The 27042-nt window shown below is 44.0% G+C and overlaps 1 protein-coding gene across 1 annotated transcript in view; it reads right to left on the reverse strand.

The window, feature by feature from the left end:
* Positions 1-3869: 3869 nt before the first annotated feature.
* The window catches only part of NECAB2 (N-terminal EF-hand calcium binding protein 2), a 159792-nt gene continuing 136619 nt past the window's right edge, over positions 3870-27042 (reverse strand). The window contains exons 8-13 of the mRNA XM_088458331.1: positions 26953-27032; positions 16578-16634; positions 14904-15016; positions 13505-13582; positions 10575-10666; positions 3870-4765 (exon numbers count right to left, since the gene is read on the reverse strand). Coding sequence (XP_088314457.1) covers positions 4722-4765; positions 10575-10666; positions 13505-13582; positions 14904-15016; positions 16578-16634; positions 26953-27032 — 464 coding nt within the window. The 3' untranslated portion in view covers positions 3870-4721. The remainder of the gene's footprint in view (positions 4766-10574; positions 10667-13504; positions 13583-14903; positions 15017-16577; positions 16635-26952; positions 27033-27042) is intronic.

Genomic DNA, 27042 nt, shown 5'->3' on the forward strand with positions numbered 1-27042 from the left:
CCACAGTTTACAACAAGCCAAGATCGTGAAATTTTACATACGAGCGTATTAAAACGCGGCAGAGGAAACTAAACAAATTTGAAATCGAAATGAATTACTGTTAAATTTTAAATAATTAAAAAACACAATTTTTGCATAGCATTCGCCCTCTACAGGTCAGGTCTGGAATTACAAAAGGATTTAGCCCACAGTTTACAAGCCAAGATCTCTCATGGTTCTACACCTAAAACACCAAAGAAGAATAAAAGCATTGTCCTGTTTGGTTTATTGTTACATGCATATTTGGACACCATTCTTCTTGGGCCATCTGCAAGGTCAATAATAAAAATATTAAAATTTAATTTTTGTTTCATTTCATAATTTGATTTTATAACATGCATTTTGCTACATACTAAGGAATTATGGAATTTTATTCTGTAGCATATAATCTAATTCTCAGAACATCACACGCACTACCGACATTTCCGGCACCCTGCATTGAGAACACCCCTGCACTGCCGACACAGTCAGCAAACCTGCACTGAGGAACCACTATTGATATTAAGCCAGGCTTATTATGAGTCTGAATATGGTAAAAAATTGATATCTGCATCCATGAGGAGAGATCCATCTGATTTACAGTCAGGCCCATATAGACGGCAACTATACTGGGATGCAAAAAACGCAGCTCTGCAGCACAAATTTTTATTTATACTTGCTCATGCATCAGCTTACACAACTAGATGGTGTCGACCAAACTTTTTTGTCTACCACCTTATTTGCTGGACAGCACTACGGAACGCACAGAGGCTACTTCTGGTTCATTCCTTTGTCAGCCTCTGAAGGGTAAAACCGATTGCAGGAATCTCATACACCGTGGATACCCTGAATGCCGGAAACAGCTGCACAAGGAACTGGAAGTCGTTGCTGTGCATTTCATAGTGCGATCCAACAACCAGGAAGTACACAGTCATCCTGGTATCAGAGCAACAGAAGCTCTTGGCCGTGTTTACACTGTACATCCGACATATTTTGAATGCTTCTATCTCCGAAGTTTGATTTACACCGTTACAGGTCCTAATTCCTTCAAAAGCCTTAGGACTGTGGATTGGGAAGTTTGTCACACTTTTCGTGAGGCCTGTCTAAGGAGAGGTTTGTTGGAGGATGATGTGTAAACAACATTCTTAAAATCCCGGGCAACACCGGGTACTCCAGCTAGTTACTTATAAAGTGAGTATTATACTTATAGTAATATACCTACACCTATAAAAGTATAGGTATATTACTATAGGTATAATACTCACTTTATAGGTATAGGTAGATTACTTTAGGTATATTTCTTTATAGGTGTAGGTATAGTACTATAGGTATATTACTCACCTTATATGTATATTACTCACTTTATACGTATCGGTATAGGTATATTACTCACTTCATAGGTAAGATTTCCAAGCGTATCATTCTCTCTAATTCCAGTGATTGATGTATTCTACAATGGTAAATTACCTCAGACCAGATGTTCCATGTAGAAGAAAATCTTGAACATGTGTAGCCCTGTAAGGCTTTGATATGACACCTCACATAGAATCAGGTCCACCTCTTTTCAGCAATAAATCAACATGATAAAAATAAATCTCAGCACAGATTCTTTTTGCCTCTCAATTTTTGGCCCGTATTCAATTAGTTTCGCACCCACGATACTTTTTTGCATGACTGTCTTTTCGCCTACATTGCGTATTTTAGTTGCGGAAACTTATCGCGCGCACCCCCTCTATTCACAGTATTCAATTCCAAAAGACGCGAAAGCGGAGATACGCAAATTTAGAACAGGCAAAAAGTGGTGTCAGAATCAGGGAAATCAGCCTGTACTCCCCCCAAAAGATGAAGAAACTTTGCGGATCAATGTAGTAGTGCCCGATATCTGCATCCATGAGACCCATCTGATTTACAGTCAGGCCCATAAAGATGGCAACTATACTGGGAAAAACGCAGCTCTGCAGCACAAATTTTTATTTATACTTGCTCATGCATCAGCTTACACAACTAGATGGTGTCAACCAAACTTTTTTGTCTACCTCCTTGGTTGCTGGACTGCACTACGGAACGCACAGAGGCTACTTCCGGTTCCTTTGTCAGCCCCTGAAGGGTAAAACCGATTGGATAAATCTTATATACCGTGGAGACCCTGAATGCCAGAAACGGCTGCACAAGGAACTGGAAGTAGTTGCTGTGCATTTCATAGTGCAATCCAGTAACCAGGAAGTACACAGTCATCCTGGTATCAGAGCAACAGAAGTTCTTGGCCGTGTTTACACTGTACATCCGACACATTTTGAATCATTCTATCTCCGAAGTTTGCCTTACACCGTTACAGGTCCTACTTCCTTCAAAGACCTTATTACTGTGGATGGGGAAGTTTGTCACACTTTTCGTTAGGCCTGCCTAAGGAGAGGTTTGTTGGAGGATGATGTGTAAACAAACATTCTTAAAATCCTGGGCAACGCCGAGTACTCCAGCTAGTGTATGTGTGTGTGTGTGTGTGTGTGTGTGTATGTATATATGTGTATGTATGTATAAATATATATATAAATTTGTGTTCACCCTCAAGGAGGTTGGAGCACAGCACAGCACTACAGGGCTTGAATGAAGTAAACTTTATTTCCACGACTTTCGAGGTGCATAACCTCGTCCTCAGGTGAAATATACATACAGGCTTCCGTTCTTTTCATGCAAACGTATTGCTTTCTATTTAATAATACATTATTGCTATACTTGAATCATGTATTGAGTATGACATATTTGTATCCGGTCAACTTTCAGAAGGTCGACACATTCTGAATGGCAACAAAAAGTCGACCACCAATATGTAGACATGTATTTATGTCAACAGGGTTAAATGGTTGACACATCAAAAGGTCGACATTTAATGCGTCAACATGTTTTTATGATGGTTAGGTTTATGGTGTCAATGTTAAATGTTGACACATCGAGCCAACGATTTGGTAAGTGTGCATGCACTTACCCTATCGTCAGATAGGAAGGTGGCCCGGCCGTATGAAGATTTTGAAAAGTAACCATAGGCCACAATATGGTGCGGTGCCAATGGGGCAAGTAATCCCGCACTGCAGGGGAATGAGAACCCTTCAGTTATGACCGCTGTGGGGAAAAGGCTGGTGACTCATAATGTACTTATCAGGTGGCAGTAAGCGCTAAAATATGTGAATACTTTTTTTTTTTTTTTTTTTAATTAATCTCTCTAAATGTATAGGAAGATGATTTGCAAACACGTATGGCCATGTTTCTGCTGAACTGTGGTTGAAAAACAACCTGTATTTATCATCGCCTCTGCTACACTAAAGCCTGGGTGGCTACACTACAGAGAATACCGATGATTACGCAGCACTATCGCTAGCTAGTTTTGTTGGCTCTCTATAACTGATGGTTCTCTATTGCTATCGCTTGCGAATGTCAGACAAAGATGTACGATATTGGGATACTCCTTTGTTTAGCAGCTGCAAGGCAGATAGAGCTGGTCCCGCTGGAAGCCGCCAGCTGCAGAACGGGAAGATGAGCAGCCAACAATTGTGTTCTGCACAATATGAAAAATAAAGCAGGAGGGACTGTGAAAGCGCGGTCTGCTATCTACTGAAATAGAACTTCAAAACATGCAAGTGTATTAGTAACAAAACAACGTTAATGGATGTTTATTTGTCCTCTAGAAGGCTGAAAAAAAAAAAAAAGCCAGCACCAATAAATGAATGCGACTGTGTTGTTTATTTTTTATTCGCCGGGAGTTTCATGTCTAAGACATTTTAGCAGCAAGCGCAAACATTTTCCACTCAATGTGACGAACTATCCGATGTGTGGGTGAAATAACCAAGACTACAAAATCACTTTTATTTTATTTTATTAGGTATGAACTCGCCTGTACATATCCTATAATAAATAATTCCTTTGGAATGACATTTTCTAGCAATCTGCATTGCACTATTAAAACTCCTACGAATAGAGATCAATTAACATAGAGTTATAGAATATCAAACATTATATTGGGAAGAAAAAAAATAAAAATAATAATAATAATCAACATTCATAGAGGTTTCTGCATAATTTTTAATTCCCAGGATCAAAATAAAGACTATTAATAGAAGACGTGTCAGCTGGTAGGAGGGCTCTGCGAGGCTATCCATGCACTAAGGTGAGCGCGCAGAAAGCCTTGCCGCCCAACAGACGGTAAAAATCTGACCCGAAACTAGAAGCGAGAACAGATCTGACACAGTTTAGGATATAGAGGTCAATTATAGCAACAGAGCAAGTGCCTTAATATTGTTTTTATGCAGTACAAAATGTAAAACGGTAGAATAAGATTCCGTCTGACAAGCAGTACTGATATTACCATCTGGGACCATGTCAATGTACAATTTGCAAGATGTGGGTGTGATGATACATGCACAATACTGGTTTATTATTATTAATGGTCAGGTTTTACACAGGTCCCTTGTTATTGTCCAGAAGGTCTTTTATTTGTGTTAAATATAGGTTTTGAGGCATTTCATAAGTGGGAAATAGGACTGTTTCCCTGTTTTGTTTACAAGCAAATACATTCCCCCACTAAGTGGATTTAAAAGACAGCACTTGGAACAAAGTCATCAGAAGAAAACGGATCTCAGCCAAAAGGTTTCAAGACTCCCGGTGGGATGAAAACAGGGGGCTCGGGGGAGCCACGGACACTACGGCCAGCTTCAGATGGCGTGCGCTGTATCCCGGCTCAGGGTGCACCAAGCAGCTGAAAATTAGTGGGGCAAGAAAAAAAAAAAAAAGAAAAAAGTTATTTAACATTGTAATACAGTTCTATGCTATTTGTCACCCTTCCCAACAAGAAGCAGAGTTTGGCACTATTTAAGGTTCAAAGGTCTGAATGAGATTTTTCTTGAGCGTTTGGAGAAAAAGAAAAGACTTTTGTGTTTGTATAGCGCCATAATATTATGTAGCTCTGCACAGAGAATATTATACAATTCACAACAATCCCTGCCCCATTGGAGTTTAGGGGCCGTTTCGATTCTGCGCGATGGCGGTGGTGGGCCGTTACATTGCATCCGTCAACATCGTGTTTTCTCGCACCCCATAGATGCTCAGGAAACCTTGTGATGTATTGCCTCATGTAATAGGAGAATATATATATGCGCTGCAGAGCATTGCGTGATGCACGGTAGGGACCTCACGTGGAATTGAATCCATTTTTTTTACATCAGCCAGTTCTCCTATCTTTCAGTACTTTTTTTGAAACGTTGGATGAAACCTGAGCACCCAGATGAAACCCACCCAAACAGAGGGAAACATACAAACTCTACACAGATAGGGCCCTGGTTTGGTTCATGCAAATGGCAATGCAAACTATTGTGCCACTGTGCTTGATTTTGTTGCTGTAAATAATTGTGTGTGCTGGGATTAAAAACAATACAAAAAAACATCCAAACCATTCAAAAATAAATACAGTTTTCATGAGGCCATGGAGTAAATCTGTTCTCCGGTGAGCAGTCACCGGCTGACCGGCTCCAGCAGCAGCAACATGTTCTTCATTCCGCGGTTAGTGCCACAAAGAGCAATGAATTGTGCTGCTACAATGCACGGAATGAAAGGGTCTCTCCTTGAAAGTACTGAACCTTTCACCCTCGCTCAGCTATTATCTGACTCAGAAAACAAATGGAAACCCAGCACTGTCCTTAGCTGTACTTGTCTGCCTGTGTGCTCCATTTGCCTTCTGTGCCTAATTAAAGACACAGCATCCCAGAGACAGTGGCAGATTGCACCTACTTCCGAGTGGTTAAATATCTTTATGGTCCATAGAAAAATGCAGCACTGTCATACAAACAGTTAAAAGAGCTTAGGGTGCTCTCCACCATTTACAGCTCATCACGTGTAATGAAATCCGGTCTCGGCAAGTAAGGTACAGAACTCCGGGTGCACAAATGCGATTACACGGCTATTAGAAAGGAATATCCTAATTCACCAATCAGCTGCGGCGTAACAATGTGCCTTGGGAAAACACTCAAAGCCAGATCTGTCCATTTAGCCAACCTGCACATGTGACTATTGTGGCCACGGAACTTTTATTCAGTGGTCACGCCATGAGCTGTATTCAATTAGAGCGGATCCGCGATGCTCTTCCGCCTCCCAGACTTTTCGCCTACATCGCGTCTTTTGTAGGCGGAAAAGTATCGCAGCCGTGTCGGCTTTACCCCGTATTCAATATGGCAGTAGGCGAAAACGGGACCCGGTGAAACTGAACAGGTGGAAAGTACTGTCAGATTTGGTGTTTTTAAACGGGCTCAATAGCTGCTAAATAGCGTTTTTCTATACGTGTTGCAGAATAGTATTCAGGAGTATATTTTCCAGAAAATAAGTTATCCCAGCAAATTTGGGGTACTTGAAAATGGGGGCCAGCATATTTAAAAGTTAAGTTGAAAAAATTGTGAAAAATCCACCTGCCAAAAGCACCTGCAATCAAAAAAAAACACCTGGGGCATACTTGGGGACTCCCCCAGAGCCAAGTTCGCTAGTTTTTAACTTTGTCCCCCAACACTTTTTTTTTTTGCCCCCAAATTCAAAGACATTTTTTTTGGGGTGTCCTTAAGTGTTTTTTTTTTTATTTTTTGACACAGTTTACCTTTGGGGGGACTGTCTGAAGGCTGCAGGGGGTTCCCGCAATGTTGCACCCCAAAATCCCAATTCTGCACTTTTTTCCGCCTCCCATTAATAGGCGAAACTTTTCCACCTATTACATTGACCCTCCGCCTAGGTGGAAAGTCTTTCTAATTGAATACGGAGTAAAATCAAAACAGGCGAAAATTACGTCATCGGCGAAAAGTTTTCACCAAAAATGGATTTTCACTTCAGATTTAGGCCCTCATTCAGAACCACTCGCGAGCAGCTGTCCGCTCGCAAGTGGGTCGATGGTCCCCACTGCGCATGCGCACGACGGAGGGAGCTCCGTCGTGCGCATGCACGAGACCCGACGAGCGAAGGACTTTCCTTCGCTCGGAGTGTCTCATCAAAGGGGGCGTGCTGTCGATGGTGACTGACCCCTTTGGTGGGCGTGCCTGCCAGACGTAGGCGTTCCCAAGGGAACGCCTACCGTCTGAAGCCGGCCCCACTGACATCACTAGTGATGTCAGTGGGAGTGATTTTGGCTCTGATAAGAGCCAAAATCACTCCTGGCCTTGCGGTTGAAAAACCCAACCGCAGGCATTTGCTCGCAGTTTCGATGGTCAAGACCATCGCGACCATCATCCTGCACGCTCGTATATGCTGTAGGTGGTGACCCACAGCTATACGAGCGTCCAGGAGGACGCTCAATATTAATGGAGGTGGGCCCTGATTCAGAGCGAGCGCTCTGGTCAGAGCGTCCGGCTCTGAATCAGGGCCTTAATACGGCCCATATCACAATGTTGCAGGGAATCTACACAGAGAAAACTAATGGGAGAGACGTCTTCAAAGCCAAAACAGCCAGAGAAAATAAGAAGTGAATAGAATTTTAAAGGAATTGGGGCTGATTTAGATTTGGGAGCAAGGCAAAAAAAATAAATAAATAACTTTACACCTGCACAAACCATGTTGCACTGCAGGGGGTGTTTTTGCATGCAGGGTACATACTGGCTGTTTGTTTGCATGTTGCCCACAAATACTCAATAGCTTTTTTACACTGCAATTTAGAGTTCACCTAGGACACGCCCCTCTCATATCTACAGCTGGGTACAGTGTGTACCCAGCGATGCGACGGACGACTGCACCGGCGGCGATATCGGGCGGTCGGTACACATTACACGATCCGGTGCCCGACCGGCCGATGTGTGGGTACCAGCTGCATCCCGCTGCATGGGGTCGTCAGCTGGTATGACAGACTAAGCAGGATGTAGGGCTGATCTGACGATGCGACTGACAGCCAAACGGGAGCACGCTTGGTCGTTAGTAATACGTACACACTGGCTGGTCGACGATGTGTCAGCCCGATCCGCCATAACTTCTACAGATCGGCTAATGTATACCCGGCTTAAATCTCTGCACATTTAAATCTTCCCCATCTGCAGTGCAGCATGGTTTTTGCTCCTAAGGCCCTTATTCAATTTGAGGCGAAAAGTCCGGATCCGCGATACTTTTTCGCCGATGACGTCATTTTCGCCTGTCTTGGTTTTACTCCGTATTCAATTTGAAAGACTTTCTGCCTAGGCGGAAAGTCAATGCAATGTACTAGGCAAAAAAGTTTCGCCTATGAATAGCAAGCGGAAAAAATTGGGGTCTTGGGGTGCAACGTTGCGGGAACCCCTGTGCAGCCTTCAGACAGTCCCCCAAAGGTAATCTGTGTCAATTTAAAAAAAAAAATACTTAAGGACACCCCAAAAAATTACTTTGTACCCCAAGATTTATTTATTTTTTGCCCCCTTTTTCAAAGTTAAAAACTAGCGAACTTGACTCTGGGGGGTCCCCAAGTATGCCCCAACTGTTTTTTGGATTGCAGGGGCTTGCGGCAGGTGGATTTTTCACAATTTTTTCAACTTCACTTTAGCAACTTTTAAATATGCTGACCCCCATTTTCAAGTACCCCAAATTTATTGGGATAAGTTATTTTCACGAAAAAATACTATTCTGCACCACATATAGAAAAACGCTATTTAGCAGCTATTGAGCCCGTTTAAAAACACCAAATACCTTCAGCAAGCCAAATCGGGGGGTACCATAGTGAACTCCCATGTCAGAGCATCTTTTGGGGGGGGGGGGGTGTCAGGCTGATTTCCCCAAATCTGACATGACTTTCTGCCTTTTCAAGTTTCGCCGGGTCCCGTTTTTTGCGTACTTTCAAATTAAATACGGGGTAAAGCAGGGACACACGCGATAATTTTCCGCCTGTAAATCAGGCAAAAAGTCTGGGCCGCGAAAAAGTATCGCGGCTCGGCTCAAATTGAATACAGCACTAAATCTGAATCAGCAACCCCTCCTCCCCAAATACAAAGAAAAATGATCTTGGGCACAGTAGAAGGATACATCCGATATTTTATGATGTGAAATCCTATATCACTATGGGCCTGATTCAGAGCCGGACGCAATAAGCGCTCGCTCGTCCAGAAAATAGGGGTGGCTATTCAAATGAACCGTTCGCTCTTTGCGGTCTGTTCACGCCTCTAGGTCTGAATGAGCGAACAAAACTTGCGGTCGTTTTTTGAAAAAATACGCCCCCTGGCCGCTCGCATCATGTCCGCTATTTATTAGATTAATCGAGTACATCGACCAGGGTATGAACTGCTCGCTATTCTTGGGGTTGGTTTTTCCTACCACAATTTTGCGAGCAGTTCTGGCTATTAAATAACCCAGTGACGTGGTCAATGACGCTGCTGTTTTAATTATGCACACCCATAAAGCGCCCGTTTTGACCTTTAAGCACACCTGCGTTCGGATCTCCACTCCCCGTTTTCAAGCACCTTCCCCCGTTACCACCCACATACGCCTACTCCTGTCACTCAAATTATCAGGCATTCGCTATTTTGCGAGCACATGAATTTCGACCGCACTGACTGGTTCGCGCATGCGTATAACGATCCGTACGCATGCGCAGTTGGGAAAACATCGCTCGGAGCGAACGAGCGGCCGCTTACGAGCGGCTCTGAATCAGGCCCTATGAGCAGTGTCTAGCTCTTTCAGAAATCTATAAGTTGTGAACAGTGAAACGCGTCAGTGTCCTTCATCGACAGCAATTGGACCTAATTGAGAACTTTTTACTGTTCACTGAACACACCTCTCCTCTACCATCTACCCAGCAAGTATCTCCCTGCCAAAGGCACCTGACTGCAGTGCCAAGCAATTCATCGCAACTCCACGCTATAACCACGGGACTGGCAATATCCAGCATTTGCTGGACTAATTGTGACTTTTCTGGCCTAATACATTTTTTACCATCCTATTGAAAATAATACACACATATGGGGGGCAGATGCACTAAGCCTTGGAGAGTAATAAAGTGGAGAGTGATTAAGTACCAACCAATCAGCTCCTAACTGACATTTTTCAAAAACAGCCTGTAAACTGAGTTAGGAGCTGATTAGTTGGTACTTTATCACTCTTCAAGGCTTAGTGAATCTCCCCCATGGGGTGTACTGAGGAGAAGGGACAAATGTGATCTGTGCAGAATATATTCCTGCTGTCAATCGTTTATTCTTATGGTCCTTGGACCAAAGTTTTTAAAAATTATTATGAAATATTTTTAAATTTTATATAGGTGCTTAATAAATGTTTATCCTATAGCTCTAGCCGCACGGATTATAGATTATCTAATGAACAGATAGAACATACGTTTGCAATATTGTGCGCTGATTATATATCTAGCTCTCAGCTGAACCTTTCCTGGGTGGAGCTCCAGGAAGCTGAGGCCATTCCAGCACCTGAAGTATGACCATTACACTTGCATGCATACGGTTACTATCGATTTGTTTAACACCGTGACACACCTTTATACAACATAACAGAGGAATCCTCACTGCACATATCAAGACTACCGCAGTCCTGCTGCCATCTAATGTAACCCACACAGGTGTCTCAGGCCTTACCTGGCACAAACATAGTGGAGATAGATTCTGGTAGAGTTAGGGTATCCACTTTTACATGCTGGAACTGTTTACAGGGTCCACTCTGCAGGTGCCTGTGTGAATAGTCAGAAATTTGTACTACGCACCTTACAGGGAGAACATTTATCAACAAAACCACAAAAATATAACTACAACAACAAAACGTGCACAGTTTCTGCAATCTAACAGTACCATGTACAGTATACAGAACGCCATTATTTTTATATTGTAATGCTCCATGAATGTCTTGTCTATAAATCTGTTTATTGTAAGTCATTCAGTAGCTTTGCTGCCTTTTGTCTTGAGTTGTGCGTGCAGCAGTTCAGGTTCATGTAAAAGTTGCTGCCCCTAAAAGTGCCAGCTCCGCAAATGAATCAACTTGGTAGAACCATTTTATGAATTTGTCTGATGACCACGATGACGGAAGCTGAGCCTATCCTTGGCAGGATGCAGTTTACCCACTGGCTGGGAGCAAGACAGATCACTGAGATACATTGGCAAATTTATCCATAGGACCCTGATCGTAGCGATAGGTCTGATTTATGAAAAGATCTGTTATCGCTGCAATTTAACAAAAAGCTATATTACTATACAGTGACACTCAGCGGGTACCGTCATACTAGCCCAGCGTGGTAAGAGTTAAATTAATGCTTTGCCAGGCCAGTCTGCTTCAATTATTGCTGAACTAATTGCCGGTGACATCTCTGGAACTAACGAGACATCAGACGGGCCCGGTGTTAGAGAAGGGCATGACTAAACCTGCTATGCACACAGTGCCCTGTGAAGATTGGCACACACCATAGGGGGGGCTGTTTCTCTGCCTCCAAAGTTGACCGAGGCCCGTGCTGAGCCCCCCAAACAGTCCTCAGACCTGGGTAATCTATACCCGCACCACCCCCCTCTCGGCACTCCTCATTGCTGGTGCTATTCCTTTTTATGTAAAAATAAGCACTAATGCAAATGAGAACACCCATCTATAGGTAGCCAGTGTGAGGCTAAAATAGGTATATGAGAATTCTGCCTATTTACTAAAAGGTGAGATCCCTGATGGGTATGCTGCATTCATTCTCCCAGTGCATGCAGATGACAGGTCACTTGCATGGGAATATATGCTGTATTTATAGAGAAGGTTTATTTCTCACAGATGTTCAGCAAAGCATAGGGGACATGATTTGCACCCAGCATGTCGTTGCTCTGCATATTTACATTTAATAATAGGAATGGGAGCTGACAAACATTGCTCAGTAGCAATGATATAAGAAGCATTAGGCAGAGTCCCCTAGAGGTTAATTTCTTCTTCTTCTTTTATATATATTTCTGGCTGTAATGTTGCGTGTTTGGAATGGAGCATATTTCTATAGAACCGTTCAGCATGTATGTACTAAAGCTTTGCCGGCTTGCGCTGGTCACAGATTTTGTGGGAGCAGCATATTAGGAAGCCTCGGAGTCCTTTTGTACAATACAAATGTAAGCTTGGTTTAATCACATTTCCTCTGTCTCACTTGTTGAACTTATGAGTTATGAGAAAATAGGATTTTGTTTATTCTTTTGCATCATCACTCAAGACAAGACGTGGAATACAGGTGAAGGGACGATTTATCAAAATTGCGAAAAGCCCTTTTACTGCTGAAAACGGGATCCATTGCCACCATGGCGGATTATGAGAGAAGCCTATGCAACAAGTATTTGAAGATATCCAATTCATAGAAATATAGGAAAATATCCATACAGACCGTCATTCATTAGATTATCCTTACCAAATAAAATAATATGATCTTGATATTGTTAATAATACCTCTTCTATATTCACTAATTGGGGGGAGGTGCTCCCAGGAATAAAATCGGTCACAACAAAAAAGTGTAGAGAAGCAAAGTATTCCCTCTAGCGGGGCACTCACTGATTAATCATATACAGAACCATCTAGTGGCCCTACAGTGTTAAAACATACCTTTTATTCAATCCTTTAATATAAATTAAGCGAAATATATTAGAAATAATATGAAAATCAAAAAAAGAGAGAAAAAACTCAAATATATAATTATTATAATAAGTGATCTTCACAATAGACTATTAATCGTGGTGTAATGGTCCTTATATAGCTCTCTCCTACACAGAAAAGAAGTATGCCCGCGCTCGGTTTTACCCATATCATACATGGTACCAGCAGCATGGCAATATTAATGCCATATATGTATACAAAACAGAAAAACTTTTGCTATCGGCGCTAACAATAATATACTGCAAATTTATGTGTGTGCAGCAAATAAAACAATAAAACATCTAACAGCCAGCCCTGTATAGATGTGTCCCTCTGTATCTAGGAGGTGAGTACATTTAACTGCAATGTAATGATGTGCTAGGCATATATGCAGAAAAATGGGGTCCCTTGATGCTGGGCTGCAGGCTTAAATGCTTTGATCAAATCATGACAAAATCCCCTTTGTTTGATTTGCTGCACACATAAATTTGCAGTATATTATTGTTAGCGCCGATAGCAAAAGTTTTTCTCTCCTACACAGGATGGGTTTAGGCACTAGGGGGGAGATTATGGTTAGGCACCACTAAGGGAGCGTTAGAGATGGGGTTAATACTTGCCCTGTCAGGATCTCCATCTCCCGGCTTCGGTATTTCATCCGCCGGACTTAGGTCTGGCAGTATAACAAACCGATTCCGTACCAGTCAGGGTGAATTGGCTCTGGCTTAGTTGGGGGCCTGACATAACCCAAAAAGTTTAACAGGGACATATGTAAAGTGTCACACAACACTCATAAGTGAGAGTTAAGAAAATTCATATGACAGCAGGATGGCCGTCCTGCTCAGATTATCACACTGTGTTCTATTAACACCGTACCGCGCTTCTATGTTTTACAGCCAGGCAGAGACAATCCCATGAATGAAATGAGATACTCACCGCTTCCAGTCCTCCTCTGCGTCCCAAAATTCATAGACAATAAAAGTAACGGTGTCTTGTAGCCGCACAGCGGTTACACTAAAGAAAACACATAACACAGGTGAGAAACTGCTGTCAAATAGTATAAAAAAATATATTGAAATATTGTATTGATTTGCAGATATTCAAGTACCCTGACCAAATGTTCAATTGATTTGTGTGGGTATAATCAGGAGGTACTGCTCTGGGTATGGCCCTAAATCAGATTTGTAGCTGCTCATGGGTACACAATTTACCGGTGGCACTAATACAACAGGAATTTTCTGTTCAGTAAAGCCATAACCATAGATGACGTGCCTATTCTGTGACTCCACTACGCTGTGAATCGTGTTATCAGTCCCGCAATCTCCGCAATACGCGGTGGGAGGCAGGGCCAGGTTGGTGTGATTTACGGCAAAATGCGTCATCATGGTACCTGCCCACTTCACTGCAGAAGTGGACGGGATGTGGAAGGGTTTGGCTACTCTCACGGGATCCTGGGAGCGCTCTCCGTATTTCAGGAATCTCTAGGATATTCTGGGAGAGTACTGTAGACAAGTATGCATACAATATAACAAAGGGAAGCTATCCAATAATGGAGCATACACACGGTCAGATTTGTCAGATGAACGATTTGAATGGTTTTAACAAAGATTTGAACGATTTGAAAGAGTGAATGATTTTTGACTACATTAAAATTAATGGAATCGTCCAAGTCTGACTGCAAACACATCAGATGTCAGATATCGTTATCTGACCATCGGGAACGCGCATTGTTCATCGTTCAGGCATGTCAAATATGTTAGATATGTCAGATTTTCCTTCAGATATGAACGATTGAACGATTTTTTAAATCGTTATCGTTCAGATCTGAAGAAAAATCTGACCGTGTGTATGCACCATAAGTTGCCATAAATCAAACATACATAATAAAAATAAGATAAACATAAATAAAAATAAATAAATAAAAAAAAAGTAAAAACAGATTTTGGGCATTGTGCTTGAGAGAAATGGTTCCGGGTACCAGTTTAATTAATGCTCATTGTACAAGGAAACAAAGCAAATGATTCTGTTGGGTTTATGCAGTAACACGATATTATAGCAAATGTATTGGAATCAGTGAAATGGTTTTCCTTTGATACATAAATAAAAACATATGCTCATTAAATTTTTCAATACTCTTATTGATGCAATGAACAGATTAGTCATACTGTGAAATTTCATTACTAACAGGATAATGACATAGTAGCATAGACTGTATACAGTGCGAAGATACAAACTAACCCCGAAAAATCATTTCAATTATCAAACACATGCCCCAAACACCAATTTGTTCTCATTAGTACATAAGCTCAGTGGCAGCAATGTCTGTTATACTCACTGGAAGCATTCATCTCGTCCAGATACATTCTTTAAATACTGCTTCAGAGAGCTGCAAAAGTCACCCACAGACTTCTGGGAAACTTTCATTTCTTGCCGCACTAAGAAAAGGTACTGAGAACAGAAAGAGAGGGTTGTAAGCAATGGAGATATATACTGTATATATATATATATATATATATATATATATATACACACACACACAATTTATGTTGCATGTAGCTGCCCTGATGGTAGTTAATATATCACTTGGCTTATGTATGTGTGTGATACTAACAGTCACCATTATACACTTATTTTATTTATATATTTATACATGTGAAAGTTTCCAAACATTTAATATATCTGAAATGTAATGGAAGGGGATTTAGGGACACAAAATATAAAGCACCATTGTTTTTGCTTCCTTTTTTCAGACTGATTATTGTCTCCGATTTGTCCTAATGTAATGGTGCGTACACATGGTACGATATCTATGAACGATAATGATATCGTTCAACGATATATCGTTCAGCTTTATGCAGTGAACGACCAACGATGAGCGTTCCCGCATGAACGATAACGAGATCTATGATCGTCCGTACATGCAGGCCGACTTGCACAATATCGTAAACTTTGCCTGTTCAGAGATGTGGCCGGATGACTTCACTGAAAGATATCTATCAAGTTGTTGGTGGTACAGATCGAACAGTGTGTATGCAGCTTAACATTATCAAGTGAAGCATGGACATCTTTATGTCCAGCTGTGAGCATACCAGGAACTCATGTCTCCTGAGCAAAATTACCAACGCACTATGGGCCTTTGGCCGCAGCCACTGGGCGAAAATATGTAAAAGCAGCAGAAGGCACCTGTGGTAGAAAGGCGACCACTGACGGCTTTTGTGAGGCGCAGGTTACTTAGGACAGACGTGTATTTCACGCTTCCCAGGGCCAGTAATGCTGCACATCTAGAAAACTCCCCCTTTTATGTAAAATCTGGACTTCACCACCCCTTTCCCACCCCAAAAGGGCCACAGAATGTCAATCATGGAGCACTGCGATGGACGCCTCAGACACAGATCAGCGTAGTACAGAACCTGCGAATCGGGTTTGCATACAGCGCTGAATCAGGCCCTATGTCCTATTAACGGTTACTCTGCATTCTAGAGAAGACTGGTTCCCTTCTACAAACAAAATGGCTGCCTCCGTTGTGAGAAGGCTATTTGTGCACTTTAGGAGGATACAGACTCTAGAGACAAATGGGGTATAATTATAATGTAAAAAGGGACAATGTGGAGTGAAATGATGACTGTAATCCACTCTCTTCATGAATCATACACTTTGTAAACAGTTTAGTATATAACACAAATATCTGAATATCCGTGATGGAGCGAGCGAGATAGGAAGTTGGTAAAACGTCTCATATAATCCCTTGGCGGTGACAGATAATTGGACGCGTGCAGCAGGCAGAATATTTCTTCAGAAATAAATAGTGACACATACTAAACTGCTTGTGAGTGACATCTTCATCTCGCTAAAATGTCAGAGCAGGGCTGGCGCATTTGCAGACTAGGAGCCAGATACTACAAATTACAGCAGGGTGATTGCAATAAAATGTAGGCTGAGGTATAATTACACAAAGGAAATAGGATTAGCGATACATCAGAGGCTTTCTCCTGCCATAGCTCATACTCACCACAGAAGAGGTATTCTCATTGTCAGAAAGTCTCTGGTGCAAATCAAAGGACAGTGTCTGAAAGGAAAATACAATACAAAGTCTTCCTCTGCTACACAGCATATTACTAGCAGTAATTGTAGCTGGCTTACCTTTGGGGCTGGGTGCAAACTGTCATCAGACATAAGGAAAGTGTTTTCTTCTGTACAATACTCCGGGCCTGATTCATTAAGGGTCGCTATTGCTAAAGCGATTGTTGCGCCTTGTGCATTTGTATGCATCGCAATGCGCGTGTGCGAAGGCACCACTGCGAGCACGGAGAGCCATCGCAGAGTGATTGATAGGCAGTGAGCGTTTGGTGGTGGTCAGCGAAACGCAGGCGCGTCTGTTTGTACGCCGTTGCATGGGCGTGCATAAATTAGCCAGTGCGATTGCATATGCAGCCTGAGTACTTCCTGCGTGCAATGAGGTTAGCAGTTTCTAAGTAAGGTCAGGGCTGCTGTAATTCTGTGGTACTCGATGTTACCGATGTTTATGGAGGTTTGTGAAGGTATTATGGATGTGAGATAGCGGTAGTGGGAGGCAGTGGGCGTCTCTATGCTGGCGGTGTGACGGCATTGCGATAGCATTCATTAGCATATTTGCGTGCGATTGCAAAACTGCGATCGTAATAGCCATCCTTAATGACCCTCAGTACGTAAATGCAGGTTTAAACAGGTGGAGATGTTACGCATAGTAACCAATCAGATGCTAGCTATTATCTTCTAGATTAGGTGCTAGATAAATGTGATGTAGAATCTGATTGGCCGCTATGGGCAGCATCTCCACTTCTATATACCCGCACTTTAGTAAATATACCCCATTAATAGAGAGGTAACAAATGACAACCGTCAAAATAAATGGTATAAAAAAATATATGGAACATTACATAAGAAAAATAAAGGAAAGGCAACAAAAATGTGTAGCTAGGGCACAGAGGCAATGGCTGGGCTCCTTCCATTAGCTGTGACTCCATACGATTTCCATTCTGGGAGATAAACTGGTCCCACAGACAAAAGGTCATCGTTTAAAAGGCTTTTGTTCTCCAAAGCAAATTTCATGTTACAAAGGAGAAGTCTGGCTCATCTTATCAATGAGGGTATGTTCTACCAAGGACACATGGTAACAGTAATTATTATTTATTATTAATACTCATAATAATACTCATAATAATAATGCATTTTCTGGTTCTGCTGCTTATTTGCAACCTATATACGTAAAACATGAGAATGTCATCATATACTGTATAGTTAACAGAGGCAAGAAGACTTAGGTGAGCCATCCGCCAATTAATACATTGTTGTGGTTAAGTACCTGGTTCATAGCCATCGGACGTAGAGTGGGAGCACTGCGCTCATTTCAATAAAGATGTATCAGAGGAAATGGAGTGGGGATACATTTAGAGGTATATTTACTAAAGTGAGTGTTTTTAGAAGTGGAGATGTTGCCCATAGCAACCAATCAGATTCTAGCTATTATTTTCTAGAAAGGGGTTGGGGAACGGCCAGGCCCAAGGACTGTATAAGGTCCGCAAAATCATTTGGTCTGGCCCTGCCAAGGCAACCGCAGGCGGGACTTGAAATTCAATAAATCTAGGAGCTTTTTTAATAGCATCCATAACTGGCGGCTGGGTTGTGGCTCTTTCATCATAGCACAGAGACACTACTCCAGCGGTGGGATTGTCCCGCTCAGCAGGCTGTGGCTGTTACTATGGAAGCGCAGCGAGCATACAGGGCTGTCATCAGCGGGGCCAGGCTGGTTACATCAGTGCTGGTGAGAGGACCCCAGGGCTGCTCCCCCACCTTGCCTGTCACATGACCAGGAACCATCAGGACTGCCCCTCTACTCTGCCTGGCGACATACAGACACACAGCCTCCCCCTCCTCTTGACTGCCGAAGCCCAGCAAAGGAATAAGTGACCAAATAGATCAGGCTAATTTTTAAGTTGATAATTTTGTATGGCCCGCGAATGGAGTCATAAATATCCAAATGGCCCATGGCTAGAAAAAGGTTCCCCACCCCTGTTCTAGAACCGCTAGATAAATGTTAAGTAGAATCTGATTGGTTGCTATGGGCAACATCTCCACTTCTAAAAAATCCACATTTTAGTAAATATACCCCTTAGTCAGTTAGGGGGGATGCTCAGAACGAGATGCATCAAGGGTAAAAAATGCGGTCAAACCCCGAAAATGCAAGTTTGACGACATATTTCAAATGCTCCAAGCCCTGGAGTGCCATGCACTCCGGGACTTGGCTGCGGGGGGTAACCATATAAGCCTATGGGCTTCCTTTCGAGTGCTGATAGAGGGATCCAATCGGATCCCTCCCAGCACCCCCTGCGGCATGCGCAGAAGGACGCCGCAGGGGCTTCTGGGTCATAGAAGTCCCTCCACTGCAAAGGGACGCTCTTACCTACAGAGAGGTCCTTTGCGGGCATCATCATGCATCCCGCCCTCAGTCATTTTTTACTTTGTCAAAAGCTTATGTATAACTCTGAAACATTGCTCCAGATTCAGAGGTGGACGCAGTGGTTATACTGGACGAAAGCGTACAATGTTTTCAATGTTCTAAGTCGCACTGACGTTGATGCGGATCCAAGCAATTTTGTTGGGTGTTTCAGGGAGGTTTGTGGCGGTCAGTGATTGCGTCTATAGACGCCATTGGACTGACCCCGGCGTCCATGTTCAGACGGAGAAATTGCACAGTGGCGGATTAGCGCTGCAGCTGGTGGGCGTCTCAGTATGAAGTCCATCGGCTGCGGCATTAGCGTACAGAATCCATAGCGTTCACCTCGGTATTTGGCCAATTTACTCTTGTACGCTATCTTATCTATAATAAATATATATTGCTCTTGCTACACATTTCATGCATATGTGATTATTTGCATTAGTGGAAGTGGGATGCTGCGCGGCGGTGCGCCATACCGGCTCTTCTCCATATCCTCCAACCACCAAGCAAAGCCTCAGCTCACATACCGGGCTGTTTCTATCTACCCCACAAAGCACTAATGGGAGTTGCATACAGGTCCATCTTTTTCATAGTAGTTACTGCTATAAGTCTGGACCAAGCATCAGTCTTTGCTCCCAGTGACAGGATCTGTGTCCCTACAGGGAGAATACGGAGCACTGTCAGTCAGGCTCATTACTGATCTCGCTGGCACAGCTGCCCGGTGGCACGGCACAGGTCGTTCCTGTATTGGAAACGGACAGCCCAGTGTTGAAGCACGCTGCCACACAGGATAATGAGGGAAGTTAACCCTCACACTCACAAAGCGGGGATATAATTTTAGCCGATGAGAGTCTGGTTGCTGCTATTTCCAAGTTGGAGAAAGGACCTCTGTGACGTAGACACCACGTGACCGCTGCAGGAGGCTTGACCGCTCCTGCGTTACCATCCACTAGGGCATAGAGGGGGAATAAATATCTGTGGCGAGCGTAGCGAGCCCGCGAGGGGACAGTTTTGGTCCCCCGTTAGCATCCCCGCCCCTCCCCCTTTCAGGCCAAGTCACGTGGGTGTGACGTCACAGGACCATCAGCCCTGTATAGTATAGACCTAACCATGAGAGTCTGTCTGACTCTCATCAGCTGCTAAAGCAAACACACAGCTGCCGGCTCCGGTGGCTGTGTGTTCTGTGTAGCGCTGACCGAACTCCGTCCGGTCAGCGCTACACACGCGGTGCAGTCTGTGTCACAGTGACACAGACTGCCCGCGGCCCACATGACGCTGCGGCCCGGGGGGCACATGGCACCCTGCCCCCCGGCCCAGCCCGCCACTCACATCAGTCCCTGCCCCAGAGGAGCTTACAATCTAAGGGCCTGATATACAGTTGTACGCTATGCCGATATTTCTGCAGTTGGCCAATGGTTTCATTACAGCGCGTGCGTCCCGCTGCCACTGCGATGTTGCTGCAGACACAGAGTGATTTACATTTTTGGGCCGTTTGTGGGTGGTAACGGAGGGGTGGTTTGAAAAATGCGGGCGTGTCGCAACCGTTTTATAGGAGTGTCGGAGCCAGCGACTGCGTCATTGTTCTCGGCTTCACTGGTGCCGTTGTCCATTCTGCAGACAGATGATCTGATCTGCAACCAATGCCGCGGCGTTTTACGCAAATGTTGGGATTTGCAGAGCTGCAGGTGGGCGGCTCAACACGTCTCCCAGCGACATTTGCATATGTTCGTATAGCGGCTGCGTAAAATGTTGCAGGATAAGTGTACACCTCTGAGGGCCTTGTTTATCAACGAGTTCCATCACTCACGAGTGATAAAACTTTGCTGCGCATGATTATGGTGCTCCAGCCTATCAACTCCCAACTATCATCTGTTTGAAAAATGACAGCTGGGAGCTGATTGGCTGGAGCACCAGTTATCATACGCAACGAGTTTTATCACTCGTTGTGAATGATAAAACTCATTGATAAATGAGGCCCTGAATCAGGTCCATCCACACGGGGAGAACATAAGAATTCCACACAATTAGGGCCTTGCCGGAAACCACACCCTCACTGCTGTGAGTCAGTAATGCTAACCACTATGCCAACTGTGCTGCTCACAAATAAAAGTCTTTCATCGAACTCCGCTCAGCTGGTACCTGCACAGACTATCCTGCAATTGTGGGAGAATAACACTGTGCTGCGGGTCATGCTATAACGGCTTAGATAGCCCAGCAGTATTTGCCCAGAACATTCATTATATACACTGCGAGACTAACACTGTGCTGTGGGTCATGCTATAACGGATTAGATAGCCCAGCAGTGTTTGCCCAGAACATTCATTCTATACACTGGGAGAATAACACTGTGCTGCGGGTCATGCTATAACGGATTAGATAGCCCAGCAGTGTTTGCCCAGAACATTCATTCTATACACTGGGAGAATAACACTGTGCTGTGGGTCATGCTATAACGGATTAGATAGCCCAGCAGTGTTTGTCTGGAGAGCTCATTCTGCATACATTGGGAGAATAACACTGTGCTGTGGGTCATGCCATAAGGGATTAGATAGCCCAGCAGTGTTCGTCCAGAACATTCATTATATACACTGGGAGAATAACACTGTGCTGCGGGTCATGCTATAACGGATTAGATAGCCCAGCAGTGTTCGTCCAGAACATTCATTCTATACACTGGGAGAATAACACTGTGCTGCGGGTCATGCTATAACGGATTAGATAGCCCAGCAGTGTTTGCCCAGAACATTCATTCTATACACTGGGAGAATAACACTGTGCTGCGGGTCATGCTATAACGGATTAGATAGCCCAGCAGTGTTTGCCCAGAACATTCATTCTATACACTGGGAGAATAACACTGTGCTGCGGGTCATGCTATAACGGATTAGATAGCCCAGCAGTGTTTGCCCAGAACATTCATTCTATACACTGGGAGAATAACACTGTGCTGCGGGTCATGCTATAACGGATTAGATAGCCCAGCAGTGTTTGCCCAGAACATTCATTCTATACACTGGGAGACTTACACTGTGCTGTGGGTCATGCTATAATGGATTAGATAGCCCAGCAGTGTTCGTCCAGAACATTCATTCTATACACTGGGAGAATAACACTGTGCTGTGGGTCATGCCATAACGGATTAGATAGCCCAGCAGTGTTTGCCCAGAACATTCATTCTATACACTGGGAGAATAACACTGTGCTGCGGGTCATGCTATAACGGATTAGATAGCCCAGCAGTGTTCGTCCAGAACATTCATTCTATACACTGGGAGAATAACAGTGTGCTGCGGGTCATGCTATAACGGATTAGATAGCCCAGCAGTGTTTGTCTGGAGAGCTCATTCTGCATACATTGGGAGAATAACACTGTGCTGTGGGTCATGCCATAAGGGATTAGATAGCCCAGCAGTGTTCGTCCAGAACATTCATTCTATACACTGGGAGAATAACACTGTGCTGCGGGTCATGCTATAACGGATTAGATAGCCCAGCAGTGTTTGCCCAGAACATTCATTCTATACACTGGGAGAATAACACTGTGCTGCGGGTCATGCTATAACGGATTAGATAGCCCAGCAGTGTTTGCCCAGAACATTCATTCTATACACTGGGAGAATAACACTGTGCTGCGGGTCATGCTATAACGGATTAGATAGCCCAGCAGTGTTTGCCCAGAACATTCATTCTATACACTGGGAGAATAACACTGTGCTGCGGGTCATGCTATAACGGATTAGATAGCCCAGCAGTGTTTGCCCAGAACATTCATTCTATACACTGGGAGAATAACACTGTGCTGCGGGTCATGCTATAATGGATTAGATACCCCAGCAGTGTTTGTCTGGAGAGCTCATTCTGCATACAGGGAGCTTTAACATTATTTTAAGATAGCTAGAAAAATAAGGACTCTGGCCTCAGATTGCCGGTATGCAGGTGCTCTTCTTGATGTATCCTCAAAGTTTCTGTATGCAGTGAATGATGTAAGACATTAGAAGTGCTTTAAACAACAGCATTTACACTGATCAGCCCTATCATTACAGCCACTGACAGGTGGAGTGAATAACATTGATTATCCCATTACAATGGCACTTGTCAAGGGATGGGATACAATAATTTAATGTTTAACTTTATATATTGTTACTATTTTTGCGAAACGTGGTTAGGGGACTTTGTAGGACTGGATAATATCGGCGTAGAAGGTTCCAAAAGTTGTTGCAAAAACAAATGTTATCCGGTGGAGCACAGTATTGTGTTTCTTCTCCTCCTCCCCCACGCTATCTGACTTTTTCATTTTACAATGTAGGGCCTGATTCAGCGATGGACGCTAATGTGATATTTACGCAGATGGAGCGACTGTTTGCCATTGTGCATGCGCATAAGCCGCACTGAGCACGCGCTGTGATTGTCTCGCGATTCCGCACATACAGAGGATCCATTCGCAAAGTGGGTGAGACAGTCAGCGTTTGGGGAAGGTAATGGGGGGTGGTCAGAAGGGCGCTGGCGTAGCTGGCCGTTTAAACACCGTTACATGGGCGTGCAGAAATTAGCCCATGTGATCTCCTACGCAGCACGAGAGCTCCCTCTGCACATCAGCAGAGCTGCAGAGTCTTTGGCTGGTCAGACCTGGCGCAAGGGCAAGATGGCCGCTCGATGTGCGTCGATGTTACCGATATTTACACAGGTAGGTGACATTGTACGTACACGAGAAGGTGGCAGTGTGCGTCCTTATTCTCGGGTAAGCTTTGGAACTATTAACATATTTTCACAGCTGTGATCCGTCGGGAATCGTAGCTACGATCGCATTATGGTCCATCTCTGAATCAGGCCTTACGTTACAAAGTAAATAAGAATAACGGAGAGAAGAACAGGAAATAAATATAAGGGAGAAATGAAGCCAAAAAAGTTAAAAATATAACAGAGAGAATGCTGGAGTGTAACGGCCCCTTATAAAATGCACTCATTGCCACACACTTGTACCCCTTTTACACTGGTGCAAAAACCCAGGTAATTGCTGGTTCTACCCGGGTCGCAGCTCAGTGTAAAAGGGTCCCTGAAAAATAACCAGGGTCAAGTGATTTGGAAATCCAACCCAGGTAGCTACCAGAGTTGGACCCAGGATGGACCCGGGTAATGGTGCAGTGTAAACGGTACAACCCGGGTTATCCGACCTGGGTCATGCCTAAAATGAGCCGATTGGTGGTTGTGGAGCAGTCACCTCCCACTTTTTATGACCTCACAGGTTTAGCAGGGCAGGCCCGGGTTCAGTATGAACAGGGCTGACCTGGGAGTAACCCAGATCGAAGGTGCAGTGTAAATGGGGTCTGACCTGGGTTGGAACCATGTCCAAAAACCCAGGTCGGACCCGGGTTTTTGGTGGAAAAGAGGTATTACATAGGTCTCCACTCATGAATGGCCTGGACATGCACAAGCTTTGTCTTATTGTTTTGCTTTTTTAGTCACTTTTGCGCTTTTTCCTCTTTTTGTTTCTAAGTTTTGCCTTTTCCCCTTTAGATTCAAGTGAAAATAAATAGCAAAGGGGGAAAAAAAAAAATCACAAAACCCAGAAGTGAGGCATCATTTATGCAGAGTCACAGAAAGCTGCAGATTGATTCAGAGATGAGCAATGCCAAATGCTGTCATGCTGTCATGCTATATATAGCTATACTATAACTAAGCCTGTGAAATCTGCCCATGCTATAGTGGTATAACATATCATATATGAGACACAAATCAGTTAACCCATAGCAGAGGCAGCCTGAGAAAGCAGTGCATTCATTCACTAGAGGTAGCCATGGCATTAATACCTACATCCCTGGCTGCATTTTCTCCTGTATTTGTGCAGCAGAGGGCGTATTTGGAAATTTCGGGGCATCATAGCTAATTTTATTTTGCCACCAACTGTGTGCGTGTGATTTTCTGTTCTTGCTTCAAATCAGACAGATTACAAAGCCACGTCTCTCAATACGGATCTTGTAACGCCTACGATGCCTCTGCAGGAACTCAGTACCAAGTGGTGGGGAAAGAACTAGTATAGGGGTCTTCAACCTTGGACCTCCAGCTGCTGTGGTACTACACATCCCAGCATGCACTGCCATAGTTTTAGAATGCGGTTATATCAAAAAGGTGGCAGTGCATGCTGGGATGTGTAGTTCCACAGCAGCTGGAGGGCCAAGGTTGAAGACCCCTGAACTAGGGGACCCTGGCTAGCCTTGGAGACCCATGCACTGAAAAACATATTAGTGCCTAAATAAATCACATTATGATCGATTAAGTGACCCAAATGTGTGTCTGCATGTTATTAAGAAGTATAATGTGTAAATGCTCCCAGCACATGTGTTAAACACACTATAGTGCCCCAGTTCACATTATACCACAGACACCCCAGTTCACCTTATGTTACAGTGCCCCCCACACTGGTGGTAGTTATGTGTGGGGGCACCTGGGTGACCGCTCAGGCTGCCCTGTTAATCCGGCACTGTTCATCCATTTTTTTCTTTGCTTTAAGGAATCAGAATGAGGGCCTGATTCATTACCGATCGCCACTGTGAACACGCACGCAATCGTCCGATTGTTGCGTTCTGTGCAAACATCTCAGTGCGCGTGTGCGAACCAGTCACTGTGATCGCCGTGACTACGCAGACCCATCGCAGAGTGATTGACAGGTGGTCGGCGAAACGCAGGCGTTCCAGTGCGTTTCAACGCTGTTGCAGGGGCGTGCGTAAATTAGCCACTGCGATGCCGTACGCAGCCTGAGCTCTCATAGCGTGCGATGAAGTGAGCAATTCCTGAGTAAGGGTTGACCTTGTGCAAGTGTGTGTGAGGCTGCGATGGTACTAGATTGTACCGATGGTTTCACAGCCTTGCTAAACATTATGGATGTGTGTAACGTAAAGTGGGCGTCCTTATGTTATGCTGCGATGGCATAGCGATCGCAATGGATTAGCATACTATCGAAGTTGAACTGCGTGTGTAATCGCTATTGCATTCGGAGTTGTGATCCGTAATGCATCAGGCCCTGAGACTGAAGGGTAACAGGGAGGAAGTTGCAGACCCAGCTACACATTATCAGCTAGGGATAGATTTAGGCTCTATTATAATTCCAAACAGCGAGATTAAGGGGGCAGGGAGTGTTTTTAGTGCACATATGGGCAGCCAGATCAGACCTCCTGCCAAATCAGAGCACACAACGTGGGATGGACAGAACAGATGTGAGGGTGCAGAGTTTCAGAAATAAAATTGATTCATTTCTGTAGAAAAGGTTTAAAGGCAATATAATCCCAAAATTGCACTCTACATAGAGGGGAACTGACACAGCTCTTCTAACTTTTTTTATTACATCCACAGACCAGCTCCTGTACCCCCCTTTAATAATATAGATGGTGCACGGAGAGGGTGGAAAAAAAGCTTCATTTCAATTCACAAAAGTGGTTAAGAGTTAAACTGATCTGAACGATCAGCTGGAGAACCCAACAGCGATCACTGCCAGCGACCTGCTGCGGGCAGCTTAAGGCATGGATGTAAAGTGTCAGATTCAGGGCTACACGTAAGTGACCGTGGAAGGAAGAGACACACTTTATTCGCATACCTAATCATATGAACTACAGAATACTCTTAACATTAGCACGGGTAAGGAAATTTAATATATATTATTCCAGTATCATCTCCAATGGATAAAATAATTTTCATGGGCACTTTCTGCTGTACTAGTAGTGTAAATTGCCATCCGCGCTCCAGATCTGTTCTCCTAGCGTACGAGACAGGCAGATCACTACTACGGTGTCACGTCACGTCAGAGTTGTGCCGCAAAGGCTTACAGCTCCTGTGTGACCCCACGACACGCCTTAGCCCGCAGGACACAGCTCAGTCACTGCCGGGACCCCTCACATTCACATGCAGAATGAATCACCTTGTTTTCCAGTCTCCCGATCAGCTCGGCCAGTCGGTTAATCTGCGCCTCCAGACCTTCCTCCTTCACATCTGAGCAACCTGTCAGCAT

This window comes from Taudactylus pleione, unplaced genomic scaffold (genome assembly GCF_031769625.1).
Source record: "Taudactylus pleione unplaced genomic scaffold, aTauple2 ptg000828l, whole genome shotgun sequence".
Classification (NCBI taxonomy): domain Eukaryota; kingdom Metazoa; phylum Chordata; class Amphibia; order Anura; family Myobatrachidae; genus Taudactylus; species Taudactylus pleione.